Here is a 27,456-nt window from a genome sequence, read left to right as displayed (position 1 = left end):
CCGGCCAAGCCGATAACGGCGACGATAAACGGATAAAATATATGTTTGCAACGATGGTATTTGGGTACTTCAAATACTTAAAACCGTTTTAGTATCCACTTGAAAACATCACTTATTGCTGTATTTCTAAATAACACGCAAAATGTTTCATATTATTACTGAACTCCATTAAATCACTTTATTTATTTATAACATTTATGTATACCACTTCTCGGAATAACAGCTCTTATGACGAAATAGTATGTTTAAAGTTGATAAAAAAGTAAAAGCCTACCAATAATTGTCAATTGACAGTACCCATCTCAGTGTCGTTGACCAAACCTCCGTTGTCTGTTGTACTTTTCACAATTTTCTGTCGATTCTATCTTTCTTTAAAAAGGATACATTAATATTATTTTCAAAAACTACACAACGTTATTCCTTTTAGTGTTTTTTTTTTTCTTAAATAATCATTATACCGCCGCCGAGAGGTGTACCTTATTAGTTATTTAAAAGATTCAATACATAATATTGCGCAATAGCCGATGATTTTGTTGTTTTAGAAGGTAAGTGATTATTATCTATTTGTATATTAAACTTATATAATTAAGATTGTATTTAATATAATATAATAAAGCTTCATTTATTGGAACAATTAATGTTAAGCGGTTACATGAAGTAATTATCGTTATAGTACACAGCTGCTGCTGCTAGTTATCAGTGTAAACGTTGAATAGCAATTGTGTATACATAACAATAATTATTATGAGCTTTGTTATTACTTATTAGTGCTTTTAAATAAAATCGCGATTTACTATTACGTCAGTTTTGAACGTTTAGTACACACTTAAGGTTATATAACGTATTAAATCATTTGACCTTAAGGAATGCATCAGCTGTGTCCATCTCAATATTAATTGTTGTTACCATGTACATCATTTGTAATTTGCGCTTAAACTAAATCAAAAGTCTTTAAGACGACCAGTTTTATGAGTTAAGCCGCGTTGATCACAGCTTGTATCCGGATGGGTGACCACCGTGTGTGCTTCGTGACCTCTAAATCGAGCAAATAAAATAATCGACCAGATATGATAATACTGTTGATACACACACATAAATTAACCGTGACGAATTTCAGTACATCAAATTTAATTAAAAGACTAGTATGTTGTGGGACGGACTTCAAAAATCCGGATTATTAAAAAAAAAAAACAACTAGTTTTAAAACATGAGGTAATTTTATAAACTCCATCGAAGAGACCTTCCAAGACTGTTTAACATTTTTTTTTACATATATTCTATTTAAAATTATTGTAGAATAATTCGTTAGAATTCCAGCAAACCGGATTGTTCGATTCAGCATAATAATATATGCAACTAATATTTGGTCGTGTAAAAAGTAATTTTGTTATTTCAATAAAAGGATATATTCTAGAATGAATATAGTAATTAAATAAATTAATTTATTAATGGTCGGTTATTATAATTAGTAATTTGTCCATCAATTGTAAATAATTTAATGTTACTTTTAATCTCTTATGAAACTCATTAGTCAATTGTTGTTTGGTAAACAAAATATAATAGTAATGTATTTAAATTAAAAGGGGTCAGTGGTTAATGGTAATTATTAACATAATACAAATTCTATAAATTACATTTTCTGAAAACAACAACTACATTGACTAAAAGAAAATCGAAAACCTCTACGGGTGTCAGATATATTATATTTTCTTAAATTTATATATCTTGATGATAAATTTGTAATGATACGTATATTTTAATAACGACAGCCTCCTGCAATTTTGTCAAATCTGACAGGGACAGATTTCAGAGATGCCATAAGGAGATAATATTATGTTTTTAAAATATAATAAAAGCCCGGTTTATCTGAACATTAACAATTAAAATTCACTATATTCTTTTTTTTTTTTAAATCAAATGTTATTTTACTATAAATAATAACGTACGGTTAATCCGCGGTATTTGCTTATGTAAAAATATGACATGATAATTATACGGTTATTTATTTTTTTAACGTGTAGGTACTGCACTGATCTTATGATAGATCAAAGAAATACAACAAAAATAAATTGACGCAATAATGAATCGTTTAACGGCTATAAAAATGTATGTGTGTAACGTTTTATTTAATATACAACGCCGTTTGCGTTATGTCGTTTCATAACAAGTCTTATTGAAAGACAAAAAAAAATACAAAAACAATAGTTTCCTTAGCGTTTGACTCTATATTTAGAACTTTCGTATAGTGATTACGATTTAAGTTTTTTTTTTTTTATTGTCCGTTTGCTATACATTAGGTTTACACGTTCAAGGTCCGATGTGATAAAGCAATATAGAAATCAAATAATTACAAATATTATTACTATTGTTGTTGTCGTTGTTGTTATCCCAAAACAATTTGTGTGTGTGTGTATATAATTTTGTTTTATTGCGTACTTAAGATTTTACGGTTACCAATTACCAATTATTTTATCAGAACCCGTCGTCGGTTTTTTCCCATTTAAAAACCAAACAAGTGTATTTTTTTATTTCAAAAAATTGTCCAGTTCTCAAGCGGGTGAAGCAAATCATTTCTTTTCTAGATTGAAGGTATTAAAACCACGGGCGTTTGTTAGGTAATGGATTTGTAATGTTGAGCATAGTTAGGAGAAGAGTTTTTCCAAAGATGGTCCAGGAGAAATGCAGGGTCTTGTGGGTGGAATGAAGTCGGTCCGTTGAAAATTAATGGAGGCGGTGGTGATAAGTTGACTTAAATCTTATTATTTGAATTCACAATTTAATAGTGCAACAAGAGTTTTGTTGTTTTTTCTACTGACTTACACGGTTATTTTAGAATTTAGTGATAAAAATGTTTTGTCTATTAAGTACTTGTTTATTTTGTTACATAACCAAATTGTTTATAATATTGTTATTAATGTTACATTATTATAAATATTAAAAATGATTAAATGTATTTAAGTAATAATATTTTTGTTATAGTATAAACATGAAAAGTAAATTCAACGGATTACATTTTTTTTAAACAACACCTTTTATTTTATTTATTTTTATGAGTTGAAATTTATACAGGAAAGTATAAGGTACAAAATAAGTTTTTTTATTATCTTATTCGAATAATGTTTAACCTATCCAACACATGTTGTTCTAAAAACCTTATTTTCCATTTTTTGAAAAGTTTATTGTTATTGACTAACCTCTTTTCCACGCGCACATACTGATCTTTTTTTTCGCAACTGTAGTAATATTATACACATTTTCTTTTTTCACCGTGGTCGGGAGGTCATGTTTGTTATGTAACAAACATTTGTTGTATCACAAATCTTCGACTATATACCTAATATTATGTACCTACAGAGCCGTCCAGAGGTTATGCATGGGCGCATATGGCCACACAGTTCGGGGGTCTTTTAAGTAAACCAAAAAAAAAAAACGTAAAGATATAAATTAAGACACTCATTAGCCAAGGACCCAATTCGGCTTCTTTTGCAAAATGCGTTTTTTGAGTCGATAACGTTGGAAAGTCGCACTTGTAAGGCTTCGGAGGAGTTATTAAACTTGAAAAATAACAATAACAATTTGCGTCGTAAAAAAAAAAGAAAAAAATAATGATTTCCTTATCAGATGTTCGGTTTGTAATACGGTCGCCGAGATGTGCTCTATATTTATTTGTTCAATGCCAAACAATCTTCTCTGCGGTTCGTAGCTGTTGTGTTGTTACACAGGACGTTGCCCTCTCGATCGTGCACTGTACATAATAATAATAATACATACCCTTCTGTATATCTATGTGTGTACCTACAGTCCGTTGCGGGATAATGATACAGTAGGTACTGGTTTTGTATTTCGAATAAACTGTTGAATTCCCGTGTATTTTACTCGGGAACAAAGTCGATATCGAACTATACTAGAATTCGGAAAAACCTGCAACTGTGAACGAACAATATGAATCTGAAAGACAGAATAGCTGACGAAAGCATATTAAGCACAAACACATAAATACATAGGGGTCACTTTCAATGTAAACACAAAAAAAGTGACCGCCATTTTGTAAAAGTCTATTTAGTATTATAATTTGTTATATCTATACACGACTAATAAGTAACCTTAAGAAGATGGCCGCCGTGTTTTTGTGTGATAAGAATCTTCCCCGTGATCATTTTTATCGGTGACCGAGGCCTGGATAAACCAAATACTATAAACGATAATACCGAAATGATAGATCTTTTTAGGGGCTCACTTTTTTCCCCCCAACATCAGTGTATCCATATTGTGGATACAATATAATACCGTATGCATAATTAACCCAAAACAATTTTGAAAAAAAACCAATTTCTATAGTAGTCCACTTAATTTAATGTAATTTTGTAATCAAAAAGGATAAAATTATGTAAAATATGCATTTTTGTATGGAACGAACCAACGATAACTATTTGTATTTTATTTGATTATGTTATTCAAAATTTAAATTGCCACACACCACGTCCGCCAACAGTTTACTGACGCTACACATGGAAAGTGTGAAGTGAAAGAATAGATTAGATGCTTTCAACCTAAACTACGATTTAATAAATTAAATTAAAAGTCGAAAGTGTGTTTGTGGTCTGACAGAAGTATTGATTTTTAACCGCGATTTATATTTTCAAACGCACTGAATCGTGAAATGGGCCTTCACCCCTTCACGTTACTTTTTTGTTATTACACTTTGCCAAACTAATCAATACTTTAAAAAAAACAGTAATTATGTAGTTTTTTTTATAGTTCATGTTTTCACTTTTTTTTCAAAAATATTTTCTTTGTAGTTGGTTTGTTAAAAAATATTATGAAAAAAGTTAACTAAATAATTACTTTTTAAGTAAAAAATAAAAATGTATAATAACATTATACAAAATATGTCTGATCAAGGTATCTACAATAGTCAATACGTTGCTATTAAAATAATAATTTTTAATGAATATTCAATATGCCTTTTGAAGACAAATATTTAAATTAATCATTTGCTTTTTGAAAATCGAAATATAACAAAACAATTGTGTAGCTAATCAGAAATAGTTTTATAGAGGATATGACTACAGTTTGTCAGGCTTACATGCATATTAGATACATTTATCTGTTTTCAGAGGCCACATTTTAAATTGTATTTAAAAAAATTTCGACTACATAAAGGCTTTTGTTTTATTATTGATTAAAACTACCAGTACCGTAGTCAGAAATTATGTAAGAACTTCAAGAGTGTAAATTCCCTAACTATCTCAATTAGCGCCTATATGCGTTTAAAATTACAAAATTGTATTTAAATAGTAGCATGAAATGAAACAACTAATAAAATTGTTGAGGGAAAAAATGCATATATATATATATATATATATATATATATATATATATATATCATACATTTCTCCCCACACCCTCGGCGACCCCAAAAAAAAAATAATTTGGAAGGGGCGCGTTTGCCGGATTTTTGACATGCTATACCATTATACTTACTATATGGGCTCCCCTTCTCAAAATTGTCCCTAACCTATCTTCGCGTTTACGCTATTTTCGTGTACAAACCCACCGGAGAATAATAATATAATATTTAGAGAATATATTGTACACTATAGCTGGTTTGGCCGTAAGCCAAAGAAAACAAAGACCTTTAACTCCGGCAACGGTGTTGTGTGTTGACCCTATAGGAACAGCAAGACGTCGAAACGATTTGTAAAATTGTCTGAACAGATGGTCGTTGTAAAATAACGTCATCGTCATAACATAGATAATGTGCGATTTCGATTAAAAAAAAAAAACACCTGGTACGGTTATAATATATTAATAATAATGTTTGCCCGTTGATATTGTGTTGGACGTTTTTCAAGAGAAAAAAATAATAAATTAGAAAAATTGCTATTGCGGATCTTAGATAATCCTAGAAATTCATACGAGTAGTTTTAGAATTGGAGATGAGTGCGAAAATTGCACTTATATCTCTTGGCAGCTAAAAAGGTATATACAACTTTAAAAGTAATTATTCAAAACTGTATACCGCAATTATAGTTTTCAGTAGAATTTTCTTCATTTAAAATTCTTTAAAATGTAAACTTATACGGAAAATAACTTAATCCAACAATGGTAAATGTAAAGTATTATAAAATAATATATTTTACAAAAAAGTCGCCGAAAAGTAAAAATTGTGATTATTTCTTTAACTAAATTGCTGTCGTAATAAATAAATTTCTAGTTTTTTTTTTTGTGTCGGCTTAAACACTTGTGAATAAATTAACGCAATTATATTATAAACCTGTACCATACTCGAATAACGTGTTGAGTAAATAGATACATAATTTTGTCGAGTTCTAAGATAGAAATACCAAGTATTACAAGTCTTACTACCTACACTAGACTTTTTACAATAAGTCTTGTAGTGAATAATACATTACAATATTACATTGATTTGTTAAACAATTTAAAATAAAATAAAAATCTTATAGAGGTATTAAATATTATTATATTATAAAGCTGTGTACCCAAATATAATTGTTATGATGAAAATTAAAAAATAAAACGATACCAAAATCAATTTATAGTCAAAGTTTTTTTTTTTAATTCCACCAGAACATTTTATTTAGCCACATGGCTTTATATTTTAATAATAGGTATTTATATATACATATATATATATTTATAAGATTTTTAAGTGGCTCAAATACATCCTACATCATCTAAAGGTGGTACTCGTTCGATTCGGCGCTTATAGGCGTTACCTAAAGGCGCGAAACAAAGGAAGACCGACGCGACGTAACGGTCTTTGGCCGTAACCCGGTTTTGCCATACATAATATTTTAAGCTGGTGATTTTTTTTTTTGTTTTAAAAAATACCCAATACAAATATTATGTCGTCGTGGTAACACGACACGCACGATAATTGGTATCGATAAAAAACTAAAACCACCCTGGGATAAAAAAAAAAAACACCGTCGCCTATTGTCGCCCCGACGACGCGTTTTTGCGGTGGTGGTCAATACATATAGGTACTAGTAATAGTATAATAATATATTATAATATATATGTGTTGGAACCTAACCGTGCACCGAGAGTGCATTGTACATTATTTTGCTGCCATGAGTTACATAGTGCATAATATTGTTAAAATATTATTATTAGAGTCGAGATAGACTAGGGAGAGAGAAGAGTGCAGAGTGCCTAGTGCATGTCATTGTTTTTACCAGATCCTTTTATAAAAAAAAAAAATAAATAAAACTGTAACGACGATTGCACATGGCGATAATGTTAACGCACACATACACAATATAATATGAATATACATATATAGTCTTTACAATAAGTGTAGACATTTTTAAAATGGACATTTTTCGTCGTTTCGTATCGTACCTATCTTTTTCATATAATATACGAGACGGCGGCGGCGGCCGTTGCTTGTACATACATATATATGTGTGTGTGTGTGTGTACACTGTAGCGTGTGTTGTATAGGGCATAATATAGTATAGTGTTGTGATCAATACGACGCAGTTTGTGTGACGTCAGCCCCCCGACCAGCCGGGGCGACCAATGGGACGGACCGCTGGCTTGCCCGTAAAAACAAGAGGAGAGCCCGATCAGCTGGCTTTCGTCTGTCTGTCGCTCTGGTTGTCGGTCGGTTTTACAATTTTTTTTTTGTTTTGTTCGTTTTACGTTTTTTGTAATTTTTATTTCAAATATTATACATAATATACAAATTATATTATATATAAAAGACAACATTTTAAATTTAATATTTAATAATAACAATAATAGATATATTATATATATATAAAAAAAAAATTTGTTAAATATTATATATTTATCATCGTCTACATATATATCCGATATATAAACAATAATTCGACGAAGATCTCTTGTAAATAAAAATCATTTGCCATAGCAAGGTAAGTTTTTTAACCGTTTATTACTGTTTTTTTTTTACAAAGATTTCAACAAATAAAATATAATAAATGCCCCGACCATCCCGGTTAGAGTACACAGGTCCTTTGTTCTCGTTATGCGTTTCCGTTACTCGGATTTGTTATTGCGCGTTACTTTTTACCAATTTTTTTTTTTTGAAAATTATTTTACATAATTTTCAAATACCGAGCCGTGCTAGAAGAGTTTTGTTAAGACTTTTTTTTAACGGTTAGTCGTCAAAAAAAAAGTTCGGGGTTATATTTTTCAATTGGTTTAAAACTTAAATCCCTCGCGTTTTCATACGCCCTTTTTGAGTGTAATTAATGTTTTTTAATTTTTTTTTATTTGTGCGGATAATTTTTTAATTGTAAATATTATCATCGTCGCGGTGCAACAACAGACAATTTGATGCACCGAGATTGCTCATTTATATTATTATATGATATTATGATCCCATAATGAATAGTAGAGTTGCATCGGTTCAGGGTCAAGTCGAATCGGTTTCCTTGCGTCCAGTGCGCGGAGGCGTCGTCTCTCGTTTATTATTTATTTATATTATAATTATACAGCGTTGTCATCTCTTCTCTATATTTCCCCCGTCAAAATGCGTTTTGCAAGTTACCAGTTAGTTTCTTCGGGTCGGTAATAATAATAATAATAACAATTAATAATAGATTAATAGTACACAGTGTGCCAGAAAATACTATTGTAGTAGTGGTCGAAAACCGTAGTATAGGATCGTCGTTTCGCATCTCCTCGGGCATTAAAAAAAAAAAAAAGCAACTACAACGGTTTAAAAAGAAGGGGTTATCAACAGCTACGTTTTATATATACATTATATTATTATAGTACACAGAATGTCTTTGTTCGTCACTGCTACAACTCTCTCTCTCTCTCTATCCCCCTTTCTCCCCCTCGGCCCTCCCTATCCATCCGACCGCTTCACCTCCGTTCTCCGCCCACTGTCGACGCCGCCGCCGCCGAATCAGCTGTTTCCGTTTTGCTTTTGTTCTGTAACGATTTTTTGGTTTTTCGATTTCGACGCGGAAAACCGACCATAGGTTTATATTAGGATTTTTTTTTACATCAAATAATAATTATTTTCCCTAGTGAAAAACTCTAAAGGTAATTTTTTTTTTGTTTTGTTTTAATTTTCAACGCTACTGTTTTTCTACTCGAAAAAAAGAACCACTTAATCGTTCGTGTCGCTTCGGGTATTTTTTAGAGGGGTTTTTTTTTTTTTTTTTGTTACATGTAGAACGAACCAAGAAGAGCACAGAGCGGCTGTTGGCGGTGAGGTCAGCGCGGGCGCGCGCGCGCAATAGCCCGGTAAAACCACCGCCTCGGCCCAAACGCCGCAGAATTTATTGTGGGTGTGAAATAATATAGTGGGGGTGTGTGTACTTAAACGGGACTTTCGAAAACTCAACAATGGCATATTATCGTTGTCGTCCGATGACGATTAACAATAATTAACGATGTCCCTCTGGCAAAAAAAAAGTATATAGTGTACACAATACAAAACGCCACCGAAATTATATTATTATAAAAACAATAACGGCGTGCCCCCGTAATGTGTTGGTGTTCGTTTTTCTCGCCTCGCACGTAGCGGATTATTTAAAATTTTATTAGATACTATTTTGGGCGGGAAAAAAAAGACGGTTGCACCAAAGATATCAATATTTTGTATTGCGCGTTTGTTTATAACGTTTTCTTCGGCAGCGTAGCAGCTCTCTGTAGGTCACACTCCTCTCTCTCTCTCTCTTTCTCGTGTGTCGCTTATCCCAAACGCACTCGGCCAACAGTATATAGTAATATAATAATATTGTTTGATGCGTTATTACGACGGCCCCCCGGAGGACGCAGATGACCTTGACGCGCTAATAGCCGCACCGGATCACCTTGTTTGCCAAAAGCGTACCGATCATTTTTTTTATTTGAATCGTAGTACTACCTCTGTATTGTTTTGTATTATATAATAGTAACTTGGTAACGCTATTAATAAAATAGTATATTGCAAAGTAGGTATATTACAATTAATATACCTACTTATACCGCGGATCGATAACGGCAAAAAAAATAAAATTAAAAGATGAACGCCCCGATTAACAGGCGAAAGTCGTCCGATAAAAATAATAATAATAATAATACAGACAGATGTATGCCGCAGTCCCGTTATTCGGATCTGGATTTTCACACAAAAATAGGCACCTACCTAGTTGTAGTAGTTTTTCAAGTCTTCGTGCCTATATTTTAGTCTTTTAACATAATTCTTTGGCTTATAGTTTTATCATCTTACAAATAAAATGTTGTAAGTCTGAATATTGGAAATAGAACGCTATTTTCAAAAAATAAGTCGGTTAAATTTTTAATTGAGAAATTAGTTGAAATGCCATATTTCTAATAAGTCTACATCGAGTCTAATTATAAGTCTGATAACAAAAACGTATTACAACTGTGTCCTAATAAATACCTATGTTAAATAAAAATTATATTAAATGATAAACATTGTATAATGAAATATGTAAATAAATATGCATCTCAAATACCCCACACCAATAAAAATACAAAATTATAGTATTAACTAGCAAACCTAGCAACTAGCAACCTTCAAAGGTAAAATACAGGGATACCAAGACCAAGGGCTAACTGTGTTTGGTACAACAAACTGGCAATTGTAAACAAAGATGGTGAAATTGTAAAAGAGCAATTCTTTGCTTTTCTTCGTAGTTGATAATTTCCGATTAATAATAAAATCGCTTTTATCGATTCACCGATTCGATAATTGCTTACAGTTAAAATGTTTTATCCGCCCTTGACCCTACACACTATGCAGGTATACAGTAGGCACTTGAGTAGTCTGTTCTAATCCGCCTTTTCAAAGTCGCGCCTTTATCATCTCTCTCAAAGACATCCGAACGAACGCGTGCAAGTGTTTTTTTGTTTGTTTGTGTATGATTTTTTAACGCGCAATACCGTCGTCGGAAACCGATAACGCAGCTGTTCGTTCGACCTATGGTCTCAATCACGGTGTAAAAGGAAAAAATTAAAAAGTACACACTCTTAATTATTATTATTATTTACACTCGGCCGTATAATAATAAACAATTAATACTGATCAATATCGATAACCCCGTCGCGATTTTACATTTAATATAATCTTACATATTATTATTATTATTATTATATATAAAGAGAGTCGCTGTGGAGTTTAAACTGTCTCTACTGGTCCTTAAAGGCAGGCTTTGTTCTGTGCTAGTATGGGCCCCCTTACTAAGGGGGCCCATCCCCCATTAAGTGTGGTTCTGTTGTCTGAAACCCTCACTTAGTGATAGACCGCCAGGAAATAGCACAGGTCCAACAGCATAGGTTTCTTAGCTTTGCTGGGTTCAAGTTAAATATCGCACACCTCACAACTCATAATGTCGTCAGTGGTAAAATTAATTCCCCTTCTCCCCTTCGACGTCCTATACATTTTAATCGATTCTGCTCGTCCTACCCGTAACATTGTTCCTTTCTCCATTTCTCAGTGTGCCACATATTTACTTAATTAATAAATCTATAACCGCAGATTAAATAAACCCAGATAGTCCACTCTATTAAAATTGAAAAATGTAAATAAATTTTTATAATCTCGGGTCAGTGACCGAAAAATGAAAATAATAATCCTTCTGGTCCACAGTGTGTGGTCAAAGAAAATGTTGTTATCAATATTACCTTTGTTATCAGTTTACGTTATTATTGTAAATAGCCGATGGCGTGTACAATATTTTTCGCACTAAATTTGGCCCTACTACACATTAAGTTTAAACCAATGAAAAATCGTTATTGGAAAATCTATTGTTTTACTATGGGTACACTATTTTTGGTTTCCTTTAATCTGTGCTAAAACTCGCTGCATGAAGCAGGCATATGTTTAGACAACACCTCCTTCTCCTGTTATATCAGCTAATTATTGTAATTTTATTATTTATCAACTGTAATTTTTTCTTTTTACATACACTACAGTCTGTAATTTGGGCAATTTTCGCCCGTTTAATTATTTTAAATGAATTAATAAATTATTATACGGTACACAGTAGGTTGGGTGTTCATATACGCGAAATAATAATAACTCAAATATCGGCTTCGTCCGTTATGCAATAAAAATGCTGACGGCTATTAGTAATATATTAAAACAACATACATTATGTATGTTACAGACAACTCTACCCGTGTGTGTATGTGTGTAATACTCGTATTGTATACACCTATTTACTATTATTTACTACTACTATTGTGTGTGTGTGTACATACTATTCGGGTCAATGTGCCAGAGCCTTCGAAAATCGCGGCTGATAAAAATGTACATATATAATATATATATTTGCTCGGTTTCTTATTTTTTGTACTAGCCGGGTATAGGACCCGGGTACTTATTGCGTCGTTATTCGTTAAGATATTATATATAAATAAATTTAGAAAACGGACGACGATACCTACGGAGATAACGCGTAGTAAGTATACCGTGTGTTTAGTATTTTTATCGTCTGTAGGTGAAGAAAGGAGAGAGAGAAAGACAGAGGGGGGAAGAAGGACGGGAGTGACAGCAAAGAGAGCTGCTGTGCCGAGGAGTCGGATGCGTAACCGGTTTGGCTTTGTGTTATTGCACCGACCCATAGTTATTATATTACAGTGTACGCGTTTTTTGTATAATTATTATTATTATTATTTCTTTCATGTATTTCAATAGGCGGTAGCTAGTCGAAGGGACGGACAAGCATATACATTGTATGGGTTGTCGTGGCCCGCAGACCGAGAAAAAGTGTTTTGGGTAATTTTTGTCAACAAAACCTAGGAGAGGATGTAAAGTAAACAAAAAAAAGACATTATTTTTGTCTTAGACTCGCAAGTCGGTTGGTTGTCATACACTTAAAAAATAATCGTAAAAACGTCATCGGAAAAACATTTTGGCACCGTGATAAGTAAAAGAAGCGAGAAGAAAAAGTGAAGAACTTTAATTTTATAACCGAAAAATATCTTGTTTAAAATATTACCAACTGGGCTAACATTGATTATTTTTGGTCGAATAATTAGTACATCTGTCCAATTCGAATTAGTTGTGTTCAATGAAATGCACATATTAGTTGTTGAGCGCCCTAATTAGAATTCAAAATACGTTTCAAAAAAGTATTTTTATAAATATATATTCATTATCATGACGTAAAAGTGTTGTTTTCGCCGTAAGTGCTAATTTAATTAAATCTAGTGGACTTATCCGGTTTTTGCGATAAGCCCTTCACAAATTTCTCAACCGGGAAACTATGTACACATTGCTAATCGGATATGAGTGTGACTTCCGCCTTGCCGACCTAACCGGGAATCCTTGAAAATATCAATAACACGAAATGGCACAAGACCTAAATATAGGCATGCGGACGTGCATTGGAAAAAATCACTATTTTGTATACTTAAACCGTAAATCATGTTAAGTCGTCGTACACGGTCAAATTGAAAGTTATAAGATACAACACAGCTTGTAAAGCGGGCAACTACGGTGTCCATTCTGATTTATCTGTTCTGTGGTACTACTACTATAAATTGTTATGATTGTACAATAAATCACATCCGAGTGAGCTAATGGGTTTTTTTTTTTAAAAAAAGGCCGGTGTAGGTCTGTTAAAGACTGCTAATAATATCGAGCATTTAAAAAGCTCATCAAAATTTAAAATATAAAAAAAAAAAACATCAAACGGTTGTTATGATTTTTTAAGAAAAAAACGTCATCAAGGTAGAAATAATTTTTATGACGAATCCGCCGGGCGTTAGTGTTTTCCTCGTTCGGTGTATTTTGGCAAACCTTAAGAGATTATTATTGGCAAAAAAAAAAGAAGAAATATTGGCAATGTTAGCCGTCGTCGAGGTTTGGCCTTGGCTCCGAAAAAATGTCATCATCCCACGTCGTTTACATTTATCGCTTCCTATACACATTGTGTGTGTGTGTGTACTTAAGTCCCCGAATGTTTTTTAATAAGTTTATTCGGTGTTTTTAATTTGTTGTTATTTTTCGTTCGCTTTCACTTGCCAAACTTTTTTCATCCGCTGCGATTTAATTTTAGAAAGTCAAAACCATTTTTTCGACTTGCGCAATTCACAGTAAAACACTATATGATGATGTTTTCGCCTTACGCCGATTACTATAATATTATTGTTAACACTTGAGACAGTTTTAATAATATTTTCTATATTGTGATTTTTTGTTTGGTTTCAGTTCCTGACTGACCGCAACTGCTGTTCGTGCCACGTTCTCTTGTGCGAGGGACGAGAAAGATAAAAGGTATGTATTCACTCACTCTTATGACCGAGCTTGATTATAATATTGAAATCGCCTAAGCATAACGGCATATACTTGGTGTAATGTTATGTACAAGCTAGTATTTTTTGTGTGTTGTGCTGTGCTGTTGTGTATTATTATATTATGATTTGCATTGTTTCACATTTCCATTGTTGTTATATTTTATTATCACCCGACTACAACTAGATGCGGTACATTTGTTTTATGTTCGTTATCTTAATAAGATGACATAATTGCATATAATTTTTTTTTCCACTAAGACTTGAGTTGACGTCCATCGTTCTTCGAAACGCTTAAACTTTTTTTTTTTTTTTAATTTTTTATTGCCTTCGCGTTTATTTAAAAACTGTTTATCTATTCGGAAACGCTCGAAAAAACAAATCTCTACAGAATTTATAGTGCTCGATTTATAAAAATATATAACCTTCAAAAAAAAAATAGATGCTTCGGTTGTGTTTTTTTTGCGTTTGCGAGGCCGTTGAACCTTTTCAATTTTCGTTATCGTTTTCGTTGGTCTTTATAATATAATATTTTAATCTTCTCCTCTGTGTGTGCATAATAAATTATACAGCAAAATTTTATCGAAATTACTGGCAGTTAAACCAGTTTGAAAAAAAAAATTATAATAAAGAAAACCGGTCGACTTATTGTTGCACCGAAGAAATCGCTGTTTTTTTAATAATTTTTTTTTTGTCGGTCGACAAAAAAATATAATAAATTTCTTTTTTTTTCTTGGTGCATCACAATGCGTTTTATGACAATAGTATTAGTGATTGTGACACATAGTCAAGGTCGTATATAATGACTATTTTAAGCAAGTAATAGCAAGTCGTATACAAGACACGTGCAACTCGAGAGCGATCTGTGTGTTGTGTGTGATAATAAAACATATTATATCGGTCGTTATTATAGTAATTTTTAAACGGCGGTAATGATATAATTGAAACAAAAAAAAAACTTAAGTTTTATTTATTTATTTTTTTTGTTCTCGAACTTGACATTGAACGCGCATTATTGTTGACACAAGCGAGCACGTTGTGTATGGTGTTTGACTATCAACCGCTGATGATACAATATTTCCATTTTTCCCAAAACGCACTTGCGATAATAAACCGTATAAAGTGTGTGTGTGTGTGTGTGTGTTTTGTTGTCTGTTTTACGGTTTACAATAATTTGTCGTTAATGAATCGACGCACAATGGGACCTTTTGTTGTGTTATTATCGATTACCCGCCTAATAATCATAATATAATCGCTACTCGCGCTCATGCGTCGTTTATAAACAAAATATATCATACATATTAAAAATCTTATTGGTTCATCAGAAATCTGCATTTGTGTGCGTTATTCGATTGCATTTATTTATGGTTTTTTTGTTTTTTCTAGCGAGCTAAAAAAATGTTTTCGAACTTGTCGAGTTGGTTCTACGGAAGCAGCCCAGCTGAGAAGACCGACGAAGTAGTGGCCGAGCCTAGCCCTGACGCTTTGATCGAAGTCGATGAAAACTTCGAACCGATCGAGATCGACGAATCCGACGACTGGGTCATCCTTGGCAAAGGTATGTATCATCATGTAAACGTAACCGTATGTGTATTCTAAGTAATCGTTGGATTTTTGGCCGTTTAGGTGATACGGAAGCGGATCCCAAGAAGACCGACGATGAAGGGATGGTCGCCGAACGGCACAGTCGTTCGTCTTCGGCTTGCCAAAACGAAGAGGGCTGGTTCGTCACCCCTCCTCCGTGTTTTACATCGGTCGGCCCGGCAGACATGGAAACTACTCCTTTGGAAAATCTCCTCATCGAGCACCCTAGCATGTCAGTCTACCACAGCCCCACTGTAAGCTCGGTCTTGCCGGAGAAGAGAACTCTGGCATCGATCGCCAGCAACAACGAGTCGTTCGACGACGAAACACCTATTGTCTTTGAAGCCATCAAGCTTAAAAACAGGTTACCAAAACAACAAAAGAAAAAGGCTTTCAAGAAATCCGTTCCACTCGATGAGTTCAAAATGGCACCTGAAAAGATTTTGGGCACGGTACCAGCATCGGTGTCTGCGCCAATTGCAGTTGATGTCGCCAAGAAACTCGAACGTTCAAACGTGGAAATGTTCCCCGTGTTAAGTCCATCGTCCAACAGCAAAGTGTCTTCCCAGCGAGCAGTCCGAAGCTACAACGAAGTGGCGGCTTCATTAAAACGCAGGCAACCCAAAACCGAAGTGCTAGAAACTGTTAAACATGTGAAAATTGCACCTGAAATCAAAGTTGACAACAAACCAAAACCAGTATCGCCCGTTGAAGAAGTTCAAGCGCCTGTCAAAGTTTCGACTACCCCCAAGAACGTATTGAAGAAGGGCCGTAAACCACCAAACCCTCTGCCTCATCTTGTAAAAGATGAATTAAAAAAAATTCCAAAAGAAATTGTTCCTAAAATGCGAGCCCAAGAGCAGCGATTGGTCAGATTGAGTTCCTTTAGTGTTATCCAGTCATCAGATCTGCCAAAAAGTTCTAAAATGTTGAAGAAAGAAATTTCCAAACCAGTCGAAGTTCAACAAGAGACAATCAACAACGTAGTAACAAGTGCTGTAGAAGTACGCAAACCTGTTGTTGTTGACTGCGAAGAAAAGAAAAAGAGGAAAGCGCAACGCAAAAGTGTTGTTAAGCAAGCAAAGATCGAAAAGGTAGAAGATAATGACTCTACTAGCAGCCAAGTTACCATGGCCACTCAGACGACAGTGGTTCGACCCAAATGTGAAGTTGTAGAAAAAAGGGACCAAAAATCTCCTGTAAAGAAGGAGAACATTCTAATACCTTTGACAACATCGATTGCATTGAATTCTCTCGTGTCTCGACCCGAAGAGAATGCTTACAAACACGAGCTGCTTAAAAGAGAGCTGGCAATGATTGCCGGCACCACCAAAGCTCAAAAAGTAAGTCTTAAATTTGCCATCGAGAAAGCTTAAACTTCAATTAAAAAATTACACATATATAATCGGTTGAATAATTTTTCATTTTCAGTTGCAAGCACATAGAGAGACGCGTATTTTGTGTCGCAACCAGCTGGCACACATCAATCGTGTGAGTATCATGTTGAGCGCCAGCAACAAAAGACTGAGGAGGGCTGACAAGAACATGCGACCGTCGGGTGCTAACAACAACCGTAAATGCTGTTAACTTTATTTAAATATATGAAAACAAAACAAAACAAAAAAAAACCATACTGGCTAGTAATATATTGGGTTAGTCTCAGTTATCATAAAGTTGAAATAATTCAATTATAATTACAATAATGGGTCATGGGAAAAAATTTTTAAAAAGTGACAAAAAAATGTTTAAAATGTTGAAAAAAAAAACAAAAAAATTATGTGTGCCTACTTAAATATTTATTACTAATAATCCATTCATATTTAAATAGTACTCGACGATATTAAGTGACTAAAGTAATTTTTTGTTTTTCTTTTAATTTAATTAAACATAGTATATTGTATTAATAAATTACACAATATACAAAAAAATTTAAAAAAAATAATAAAAAAAACTTGGAGCACTTTTCTAATGACAACTTTCTGATAAACTATATGGGGAAAAAAAATCTTTTGTTTTGTTGATATTTATTTTCAATACCTAATTTATTAATATATATATATATAAAGTTACCAGCATTGAAAAAACTGTAATAGTTGGCCAGTATAAGACGTTTAATATATCTTATGTATTTCCTCCGTACATAACCTATTTAAATTATTATTATAAGTGTACCTGAGTAAAAAAAAAAAAACACCCTTTAGCAGTTATTATGTATAATAATAATATATATATTAAGCTTGTGTATGTGTGTACATTTTTCGTAGAAGTTAATTACTTGTTGCTTGAATATTATTTAACTACGAATAAGTAGATATATTCTAAACTGTAAGGTGTAACACCATTACTTTTAACTCGGAACTTGGTGGTAAAGCCTTACTTATATAAATATATATATTAATGTCATTGTGTAAATAATCATTTTTAATTTATTCTCTTTTTGATTTACCATGAAAATATAATAACTCAATTGATTTGGTAACAGTATTTCAAAGTGACTCTCTTTCCCCCCAAAAATTATTTAAGGCTATTTACTAATTTTGCTTAGAAAAGTGTACATAACGTATTATAAATATTATTTAATTTAATTTTTTTTTTTTTTTTATGCCAAGATTTTTATTTTTTGTTAAATATTTTAATTTTATTTATTATTAAAAAAAATTAATTTACTAAATTATTTTAATGCACGGTTTATGTAATGTTTTAAAACTTTTAAAAATATAAACTTTGTTTAAAAAAAAAAAAAAATTTTACTCGTGTTTTAAACGATTTTGTTTTTGTTTTCGAATGTAGTATGTCATAAATATTATAATGATTATTACTTTACGTCCAAATATTATATAGTTAAGTCGAGTACTCCCATCGTTTTGATTTTTCCACGTTTATTCTTTTTAAATAATTTTACATTTTATTATTCTATTGTGCGATATTAATTACATATTTTTTTTATGTATACTTTCAAACAGTTAAAAAAATGTAATTTTTTTTTTTAGTATCAACTGCCTCTTTCACATTACGTTAAGAATGTTGTTGTTGTTAATTATTGGTTAATAATAATCACTATGATGATCGATTAATAAAAGGTATAAATAACAAAAAAATATCTGCAAAAATCAAATAAATAATTTTTAAAGCTTATTACTTATTAATGAGCTGTAAATAATTAGTTTTTTGCTTTTGCTTTAGTCATAAATATTACAACTTAAATAGCGTTTACTATTATATTTACAATATTATATGTAAAAAAAAAAAAAAAAAGTCTTCTAAACTAAACACACAATTTTCATTATTATGATTACAATCGTTAATAATATGTAATTCTATTAGTAATTTAAAAAAAAAATGTAATGTCAAAATCTGTGATCGTAATAAAACTTCTATGAAGCAATATTAATTAAAAAGTTAAAAACAAGTTTAATAATAAATTCAGTTGTTAGATATAGTATATACATATGTATAATATTTCCCACTGTAATTATTATTGTTTGTTAAAATATTATGTCCACCAATGTGTTTATGTTTGATTCATATCTACAATCTCTTTTAGATTTTATTTAATTTTGATAACCCTAATATGAATTGTAAGAATGTACCATAAATTGTATAGCGTGTAATGAAGTATATTATTGTGCATTTCAAGAAGTAATACGAATATTATGTATAATATTATACAATACTAGAAGGGCTACTGTTTGTGTTCAAATGAAAAGAAAAAAACGATAAAACATTATTTAAAAATTAAAAAAAAGTATTAATTTATCAGAACATAATTAAAAGTGTTTTTTATTTTTTTTATGTTAAACTTCTTCAAACTGATCCTTGAGTTATCTTCAATACATGGTATACCTATACCCTTATTATTTATTATATGTATCTCTCTTGAAATGTCATCATCACTGCATCGACTGGCTTTGTGCCGGTAATATTGGCTTAACAAATTGTTAAGCAGATTAATGAATAAACATAACTAAGAGTCGCAAGGATTTTTCGAGCAAATCCATAACGGTTGTACTTGGCATATATAGTTGAGTTTTATAAACTTTAATTTAAGTTAATTGGCTTAGTAATTATTGTCTTTGTCGTTCAAACTGATATTTGACTTTATCACTCCTTGTAAATTTTTTTTTCTTTAAAGCTGATATAATAAAGATTCGAATATTTTTACAAGTGTTGTGGTGATTAATTATAGTTCAATAAATGGCAAAAATGTTCTTTTATTATTTGTAAAACAAAAAATTATACAAAGGTAGTAAATTAAATGTAAGTATACATTATATTCTACATTTTATATCTTGCCGTTCGGAACTGGTATTTACATACAATGTACAATAATTGTAACGGCCAACGGGTACACAATAAAGATCCGAATATTTTACAGTTTTTTTTTTTTAAATAAAATAATTATTTAAAACGCATTTCCTGGCCTAGAGTCATGGCTATATTTTCCTACAGAGTTATTTTTGCTGCTGCGATGATGATGATCACATTAGTGAAAACGCACTACCCACACGGTGTGACCCAGAAATTGAGAAATAGTTGGATATTTCTGTCACGACAATAATATTTATACAAAATGTACTTGACCTTTGGCATACATATTATATTTTAAATGAGGGTTCAACGACGTTGTATCGATTCTTGGCCGAGTATCAATATTTATAATAATAACAAATTATATTTTACTTACGGTTCTTATGGCGCATCCGAGTTGTCACAGTAAAATAATTGTATTTTTTAAATGAGTCTAAAAACATAATCATTATTTTGTGCAAAAAGGGACCAAGGACCCCAGATCAGGGTTGGAAACATCAGAAAAAAATAATAATAATCATGTTATCCGCTAAGAGCACATTAGTTTAAATTTTAGTCGTTTCATTCCAATTAAGTGTGTAAAATAATATATAAAACGTCGGCAATATTATTATTATTACTATAACTTAAGTCTGAAAGCGATGAAATCAATTTTAAACAAACGCTTCGGTGCGAATTCAAACCAGTACAGTCTAAACCAAGCACAGTCATTTTTGTGCTTCAAAATTAATTTTTAGTATTAAGGTGGATACGATTATGGTTGATCGTCTGTCTATAAAAATGTATTGTCATAATTACCAATATATCATTGGTAGTTAACAATATAATACAAATATGATTTAGTACCTGTTAACTGTTGATTCATTCACACGTAGCAACCTGAAAATTGACTTAAGTCAAAGTGTAATTTTCCCTTTTTGGGGTGTTTTCCTTAATAAAAATAGTTTGACTACAGATTTTTAAGAAAATTATATATGGTATTATTCTTTTCAAGATCTACCTTAGGTCTAATTTTCAGACCTTTATGCCTAAAACTTTTTTTTAAAAAATTGAAATAAAGAAAAAATGTCTATCTATTCTAGGGGAAAAGGGCTTATAATATTTTATTGATTTGTCAAATAATATCAAGTAATATATTTAAAGAATGTTCCATACAAATTAGAAATAAAATAAAATTGTACATCATCGTAATTTTAAGTTAAAATATTTTGGGTGTTTTTCTCGATTTTGAAGGGGAAGGGGTCATTTATTTTTTGGCCAGTACACAGGGTAAAATATAAAAGATCAAAGTCAAGACACTAATTTTCTCTTATAATAATTACAAATTTATAGTTTTTCTTTTAAAAACATAATTTTACAATATACTTTTTTCCCACAGCTCTATACTTTTGAAACTTAAATAGTGACGTATGCATTTAATTAACTTTTAAACTGAAAATAATTTTGGGTACATTTATATATATATATATATTACCTAAGCGGTTTCAAGTATCGGTAACTGAAGATGTGGAATATTTTTATTTAAAAAAACATAATATGAAAATTTATAAGAATAAAAAATATATCGCCGTCAAGTCTTGAGACAATTTTAAATATAAATAAATCAGTTAGTATTTGATTTTATGAAATATACAATTTTATTATTTACCGTCTAAGGGGATGGTCTGTTTTTCTGCGAATGCCGGTAGACACCGCTGACGTTGGACTTTTTTTTGAGTTTGTGAATTTTTGGCAAATGAAATTATAATTTAGAAAACATGATTAGAATTTGTGGAGATTTTAGGGCTTGCTTCACTGCGGGCTGACCCGGTATTGCAATACCACCGGGATCGGCCCCAAATGAACGTCTTAAAATCATTGTAAAAGGTTCGATATGTATACATCCAAATAGTTTGAAAACCAAAATTTTTTTAGAAAATCCAAATTTTCTTAGGACCAGTTGTTTTGAACAATGTCAACAATTTTATGCCATTGCCACCAATGTATATAAAATAAACAAGACGTGACTAGCAAGTGTGTTAATCATACAGCATACTTATTCATAGAAAGACCCTTGTCGGCCAGTGTTTTTAATTAACTCAAATTTTTTACAATGTTCGAATAGCAACCAAAATTATTAGCTATGAAAATTGTCAAATTCCAAAAATTCTTAGCTGCCGACATTTATTTTTGCAACATTGAATTCAATTTTTTATAAATTGTAATTTATTGATATGTAGTGCACGTGGTCAAAATATAGTTATAATTGATATTTACAAGAAATAAGAGGAACTTTTAGCACGTTTTTCGTGCAAATTTAAAGCGTTTTCGGATTTTTAATTTTGCAAAATAATTTTGAATTTTCCTAAATAATTGTCCTCCTTAAAGTACAAATTGTTTGTTAACACTATTGTGTAACGAATACTTAAAATAACACCTATAATTTTCATAATTATCGTAAAATTTGCAAGAAATATACATAGCGGACTTTGCAAATGTGTTTATCATATAATAGTTGGGTATTCTTAAAAAAAACATTAGACGACCACAGTTTTTTTAAATAAGCTCAAATTTCAAAATGATTACGCATGATGTACTTATTTAAAAATGTATCAACAATTATTTTTTTTTTTAAAAACGGAATCAATATTTTGAATATTTTGTTTTCACTTGCTAGGTTTACTGAATAATAATTATTATATAATGTTGAATTTATTTCCTTCGTTCCACAGCAATCGCAGTCTAACGCCAACATTATATTTCATACATTTATTTTTTATAATATCAATTTGTATTTGTAACTTGGTCTATTATACCTTACAAACCGTGCTATGATTTAATAACCAAAATTCTAAATCGATTCATCAATACAGTACGCCCAATGCCCATTTATCGACTAACAATGTAATGTTCTATCATAATATTTTAAACGTGTCCAATGTAATGTGATTTACTGATGTGTGATGTCTGATGTATGTTATATAATATTATTTAAAACATCATCAAATAATAATAAATATAGTTTTGTGTTTAAATAAGTGAAATAATCGAGATATGTCCGCCAACGACCATACCACGTTGAATACACCAGTTCTCGTCCGATCACTGAAGTTAAGCAACGTCGGGCGTAGTTAGTACTTGGATGGGTGACCGCTTGGGAACACTACGTGCCGTTGGCAAACCTGTTGGCATTTTTTTCCAAATATTTTTGTGTTTTTTAACTGTATAAAATGTTATTTTTTTTTTTGACAAAGAAGAACAACTCTATTTGCAAGGAGATAAAAGGTTTTAATGTGGTTTCAGAAGAACCACCCCAAATAATAATACCATACTGTAAAATAGATCGATAAAGTGACATATTAGAAAATATAATAATTGACCCTATTAGGAAATATGGAAATCCTTGTTAAGACTGTTTGGCAAAGTCGATTTTTAATTAAAAATTGATGTCTGTCAATTACATACATAGAAATGCCAATAGGTTACTTAGATTTTGTTGCAACCGATTTGTACCTAAATATTTATTGAATAAGTTATGTTTATTTATCATATACTGTGTATACATTTTTTTTTATACTCAATAAAATTGTGTTATACATATATTTAGTTCTACCATTTGTAACTGTCATGTAATCATTCCTTTAAATTAGATATGACACTTACCGGCCGATTTCACTCGATTAATGGCATTTAGTAATTAACATTATTCTAAAATTAATGTTAGCCACATAGGTAAGTATCATCATAGTAATATATATATATTTCTACAACAATATTTGAAACAAGGGTAAATATTGTAGCATTATAAATAGTTTGTACTCGAGAGGCATATATTCTCTTAGACAGAGTATGCTACTACTAGGGCTGTAAATTTGTAGCGTTTTTTTTTAAACTATATTTAATTGATATACAAATAAGAGAAAATGCATTATTTAATAATTATGAAAAATAGCCATAAAGAATAAACTATAAATAATAAACCTATATTTATTTTAATTTTTAAATATTATTATGAAAAAAAAGTTGCACTTTTACAATAAATTTAACTATCACTTACTACCAACGCTAAATCTATCTTTCTTGTCTAATTTTCAGGGCTTGAGTCCTACAAGTTTGCTGGAAAAAATTGTTTAAAAATATTTTTTTGGTTTTTCAAAGTATGTCGACAGTACATCTTTTAAAGAATATTCCATACAAATTTGGAATTAATTTGACTATTTTTAAAAATTAATCCTACATATTTTAAATTGAAAAGAATGTTAATTTCAAATTATTTTTTAACACATTACCTCAGAATAAATGAAATTCGTATATTGACATTAGTATAACAAGTACCACTGTTATACTAGTAAACACATGTGAAAGTAAAACCACGAGAAAGTATACTATGAAAACTTTCGGAGCTGCATATACATAATACGTAGAGTGTCAATTTTTATATGTACACATAATATTTTTTAGATGTAAACACACAAGTGTTTTTGTTGGTTCAAGACACAAATATTTTACGAGTTTTACATAAGTTTAACAAAAACAAATTGTTCGCTATGTCCATCCGAGTAGGTACTATGGCGCTCTTTAAGATGAAGTACTTTATATGGCTTTTTGCCTTTTTTACTCTAATTGAAATCTCTGATTCCGACAAAAAGACAAACGACTTTATCGAATGGGCTAAGAAGATGGATCGAGGATGTTATAGCGGCCCTTTTAATACTAAGATGTTTGGAAACAAATTAGATGATTGCAAGAAACAATTTTACAGAGACATATGGTGTGGCTACGCGGTTACTGCTGTCGTCCATATGGAGTTGACAGAAACAATTTTGGTGAACGAGAATGAACGAGAATTATTAAGTGCGACTGAAAAGAACCTTCTTACATTTACAAACGAAGCTAGTCTAATGTTAACCGTTGGATTAAACGAGGACCACAAAGACAGCCGGCATATTGTCATTGCGGAATTAATGTGGATCTTTTGTATGTACACTCAACTTGTAAGTGATTTCTTACTGCTCGACCCTGTAAAAGGAACCGACAAAGCCGTGGTTAAAGCTCATTACGCCGTAGTACAATTGTTCAAGGAGTTTATAAAAACACAGAAATGCCAAGTGTTCCATCCAACTACTCATAGAAAAGTATCCGACGTTGGACAATTATTAGTCGAAAACAAATCCTTACATGACGTTAGTAAAACAGTGGTACTAACGCGGGTATTTAATAACAAGCAAAGAATTAATAAACAGATTAAACAGAACTACGAATTAGACCAAAGATTTGGCAGAGGACTAGGTGAGATTTGTTTTTTACATTATTCTTTGAGAAATTTGCTGTTGAACCATCTGTTGGAATACTCCAACTATAGTAAAATTGAAAACTTAGAAATATTTGGTATTCAGTTGAGCTTAAATCCAATAGCGGATAAATTTAATAAACATTACCTACTCAGTATCGACTATACTAACCCACTGTCCGTGCGAATCGAATCGCTAATTAATTTTCAGAACAACATTATGCATTTGATGAAGGTGATCGTTATTCGACTCATCATGAGATACATGTTGACCATCAATCGAATGGATGACTCAACATTAGATGATTTTGTGCGTAACCATGTCAAACTGTGCAATGACAAAATGGTCAAACATTTTAACTCGATTGCTAAACTTCTTAATATAACTGAAGACGAATACTTGTATTCGGCAATCGGTTTGATGGGAAATCCACCTGAAAATTTCTCTGATCGCAGTGTTATCGATGAGTATGTGAAAAAATTGAGAACATCATTGACAAATATGGCGTTAGACGATATTGATTTCAACACGTCGATGGACGTAGATGAAGGAAACAGTAGTTCGACTATGGAGAATGTAAAAAAATTCACGAAACTGTTAAGATTGGCCACACCTAAAGAAACCACCGTGTGTTCAGTAAAAGAAAACCTATTATGCGCAAAAGTGTTGGTAAATTACATAAAGAGTAAGTGGTTAAACGGGGTCGATATGATTGCAGTGAAGTCATTCACAATCCTCGAAAATTCTGAGAGTTATAATCGCTTAAAAAAACTGGAAATTGGTGATTTAGAAGATCCGATAGTTGCATAAGTGTTTCACTACTAAGTTTGATTTCTTTAACGTTTGTTTTATGTGAATAACAATGTATTTTTTGATAAAGCTATAATTACATAGGACATTGGGATTAAGGAATATTATAGAATAAGTTTGGGCTTTTAAAACTATTTACAAACATTTTACGGGAATTTGATAAATAAAATATTATTATTATAAAAATGGTGTGTCTTTATTTCCTGTTTTACAATTACATAGGGCATTGGTATTTAAAAAATATTATAGAATAAGTTTGGGTTTTTGCATTTATTTTTTGGGAATTAAATAAATAAAAAAATAAGTATTATAATTAAAAAAATGGTGTATCTTATTTTTCTGCATTACCTTATTCCATACTAATACCTTTGTACAAAAAATAATATGGTCTAATCTACATACCACAAATGCTTCCAGCTTCTCTGATATTTTAACCAGGTATTGACCCGTTATGATTAGAATTAAGGCGTAAGGTTCCATCTCACAGGGACGCCATATTGAGGTTTGTAGCATATGTTTTTTTTTTACAGTAAAATATTTTGTTAATTTGCACCATATTATAATATATTGTTGGTATTAGATGAATGCATCTAAAATGTTGATTGTTAATAAAAAATACTATACAGATAAGTTATTTAGCTACTGCTAAATTGTTTATGTAAATGCTTCGTGGATATGTCAATTAGACATTGACTCGATATGGTTAGTATAAATACGTAAGATTTAATGGAAATTTTAAGTTGGGATTATGGCAATGAGTTCCATCTTACAGGGACGCCTGCTGATTGAGGTTTGAAGCATTTGTTTCATTATTTTGTTTTTTGGCAATATAATATTTTGTAATTCGTACCATATAATACATTGTTGGTATTAGATTAATGTGTTAATAATTATAATTAAAAACAAAAAGCGCAATCCGCCTAACCTAAAATATCGGATTCATTCTTCTACTTAAAGCTGAGAAATTCTACTAAAAGGTGTGTGCAGGTATAGGTTTACGTCTCAGTAAGGCAAGACAATTTTTTTTTTAACTTCGGCGACTTAAAAATATTATAGCTAGGTCGATGTTAAAACTACAAAACAACACATCAAAATATGTTTTCTTATTATTTTCTTATTTTAATAAAAAACACTGCTTAAAAAGTGTTTTCAATACGTTCATAGTATATTTACTACTATTTAGAAAAATAATAATAATGATAAAACCATATAATATTTTCTAAACGGTTAG

General features: G+C 31.2%; 1 protein-coding gene and 1 non-coding gene across 3 annotated transcripts; both read left to right on the top strand.

The window, feature by feature from the left end:
• Positions 1 to 328: 328 nt before the first annotated feature.
• Positions 329 to 17,504, top strand: LOC126847491 (titin). 2 transcript variants are annotated; one of them, XM_050587761.1, is made up of 5 exons: positions 329 to 545; positions 14,171 to 14,236; positions 15,640 to 15,811; positions 15,880 to 17,180; positions 17,269 to 17,504. In XM_050587761.1, the coding sequence occupies exons 3-5, from the start codon at positions 15,652 to 15,654 to the stop codon at positions 17,422 to 17,424; spliced, it is 1,617 nt and encodes a 538-aa protein (XP_050443718.1). In that variant the 5' UTR covers positions 329 to 545; positions 14,171 to 14,236; positions 15,640 to 15,651; the 3' UTR covers positions 17,425 to 17,504. The 2 variants fall into 2 exon arrangements, with proteins under 2 accessions (XP_050443718.1, XP_050443717.1); XM_050587760.1 differs by lacking the exon at positions 329 to 545 and adding an exon at positions 7,609 to 7,904.
• Positions 17,505 to 23,184: 5,680 nt separating this feature from the next.
• LOC126847571 (5S ribosomal RNA) lies at positions 23,185 to 23,303 on the top strand. The gene has a single exon (XR_007687087.1). It is a non-coding gene; the product is annotated as a 5S ribosomal RNA (ribosomal RNA).
• Positions 23,304 to 27,456: the final 4,153 nt, after the last annotated feature.

This window comes from Adelges cooleyi, unplaced genomic scaffold (assembly GCF_023614345.1).
Source record: "Adelges cooleyi isolate 19-005CV unplaced genomic scaffold, UGA_ACOO_1.1 ACOO_flye_CR_arks_rails_tigmint_CR_PRNA_108, whole genome shotgun sequence".
Taxonomy (NCBI): domain Eukaryota; kingdom Metazoa; phylum Arthropoda; class Insecta; order Hemiptera; family Adelgidae; genus Adelges; species Adelges cooleyi.
This window is presented reverse-complemented; position numbering and strand designations above follow the sequence as displayed.

Excerpts from the sequence above, each read along its gene's own strand:
- LOC126847491 (XM_050587761.1), top strand. The coding sequence starts at position 15,652 with ATGTTTTCGAACTTGTCGAGTTGGTTCTACGGAAGCAGCCCAGCTGAG. Across the intron at positions 15,812-15,879 it reads CTGGGTCATCCTTGGCAAAG|GTGATACGGAAGCGGATCCC; the intron begins GTATGTATCATC and ends TTGGCCGTTTAG. Across the intron at positions 17,181-17,268 it reads GCACCACCAAAGCTCAAAAA|TTGCAAGCACATAGAGAGAC; the intron begins GTAAGTCTTAAA and ends TTTCATTTTCAG.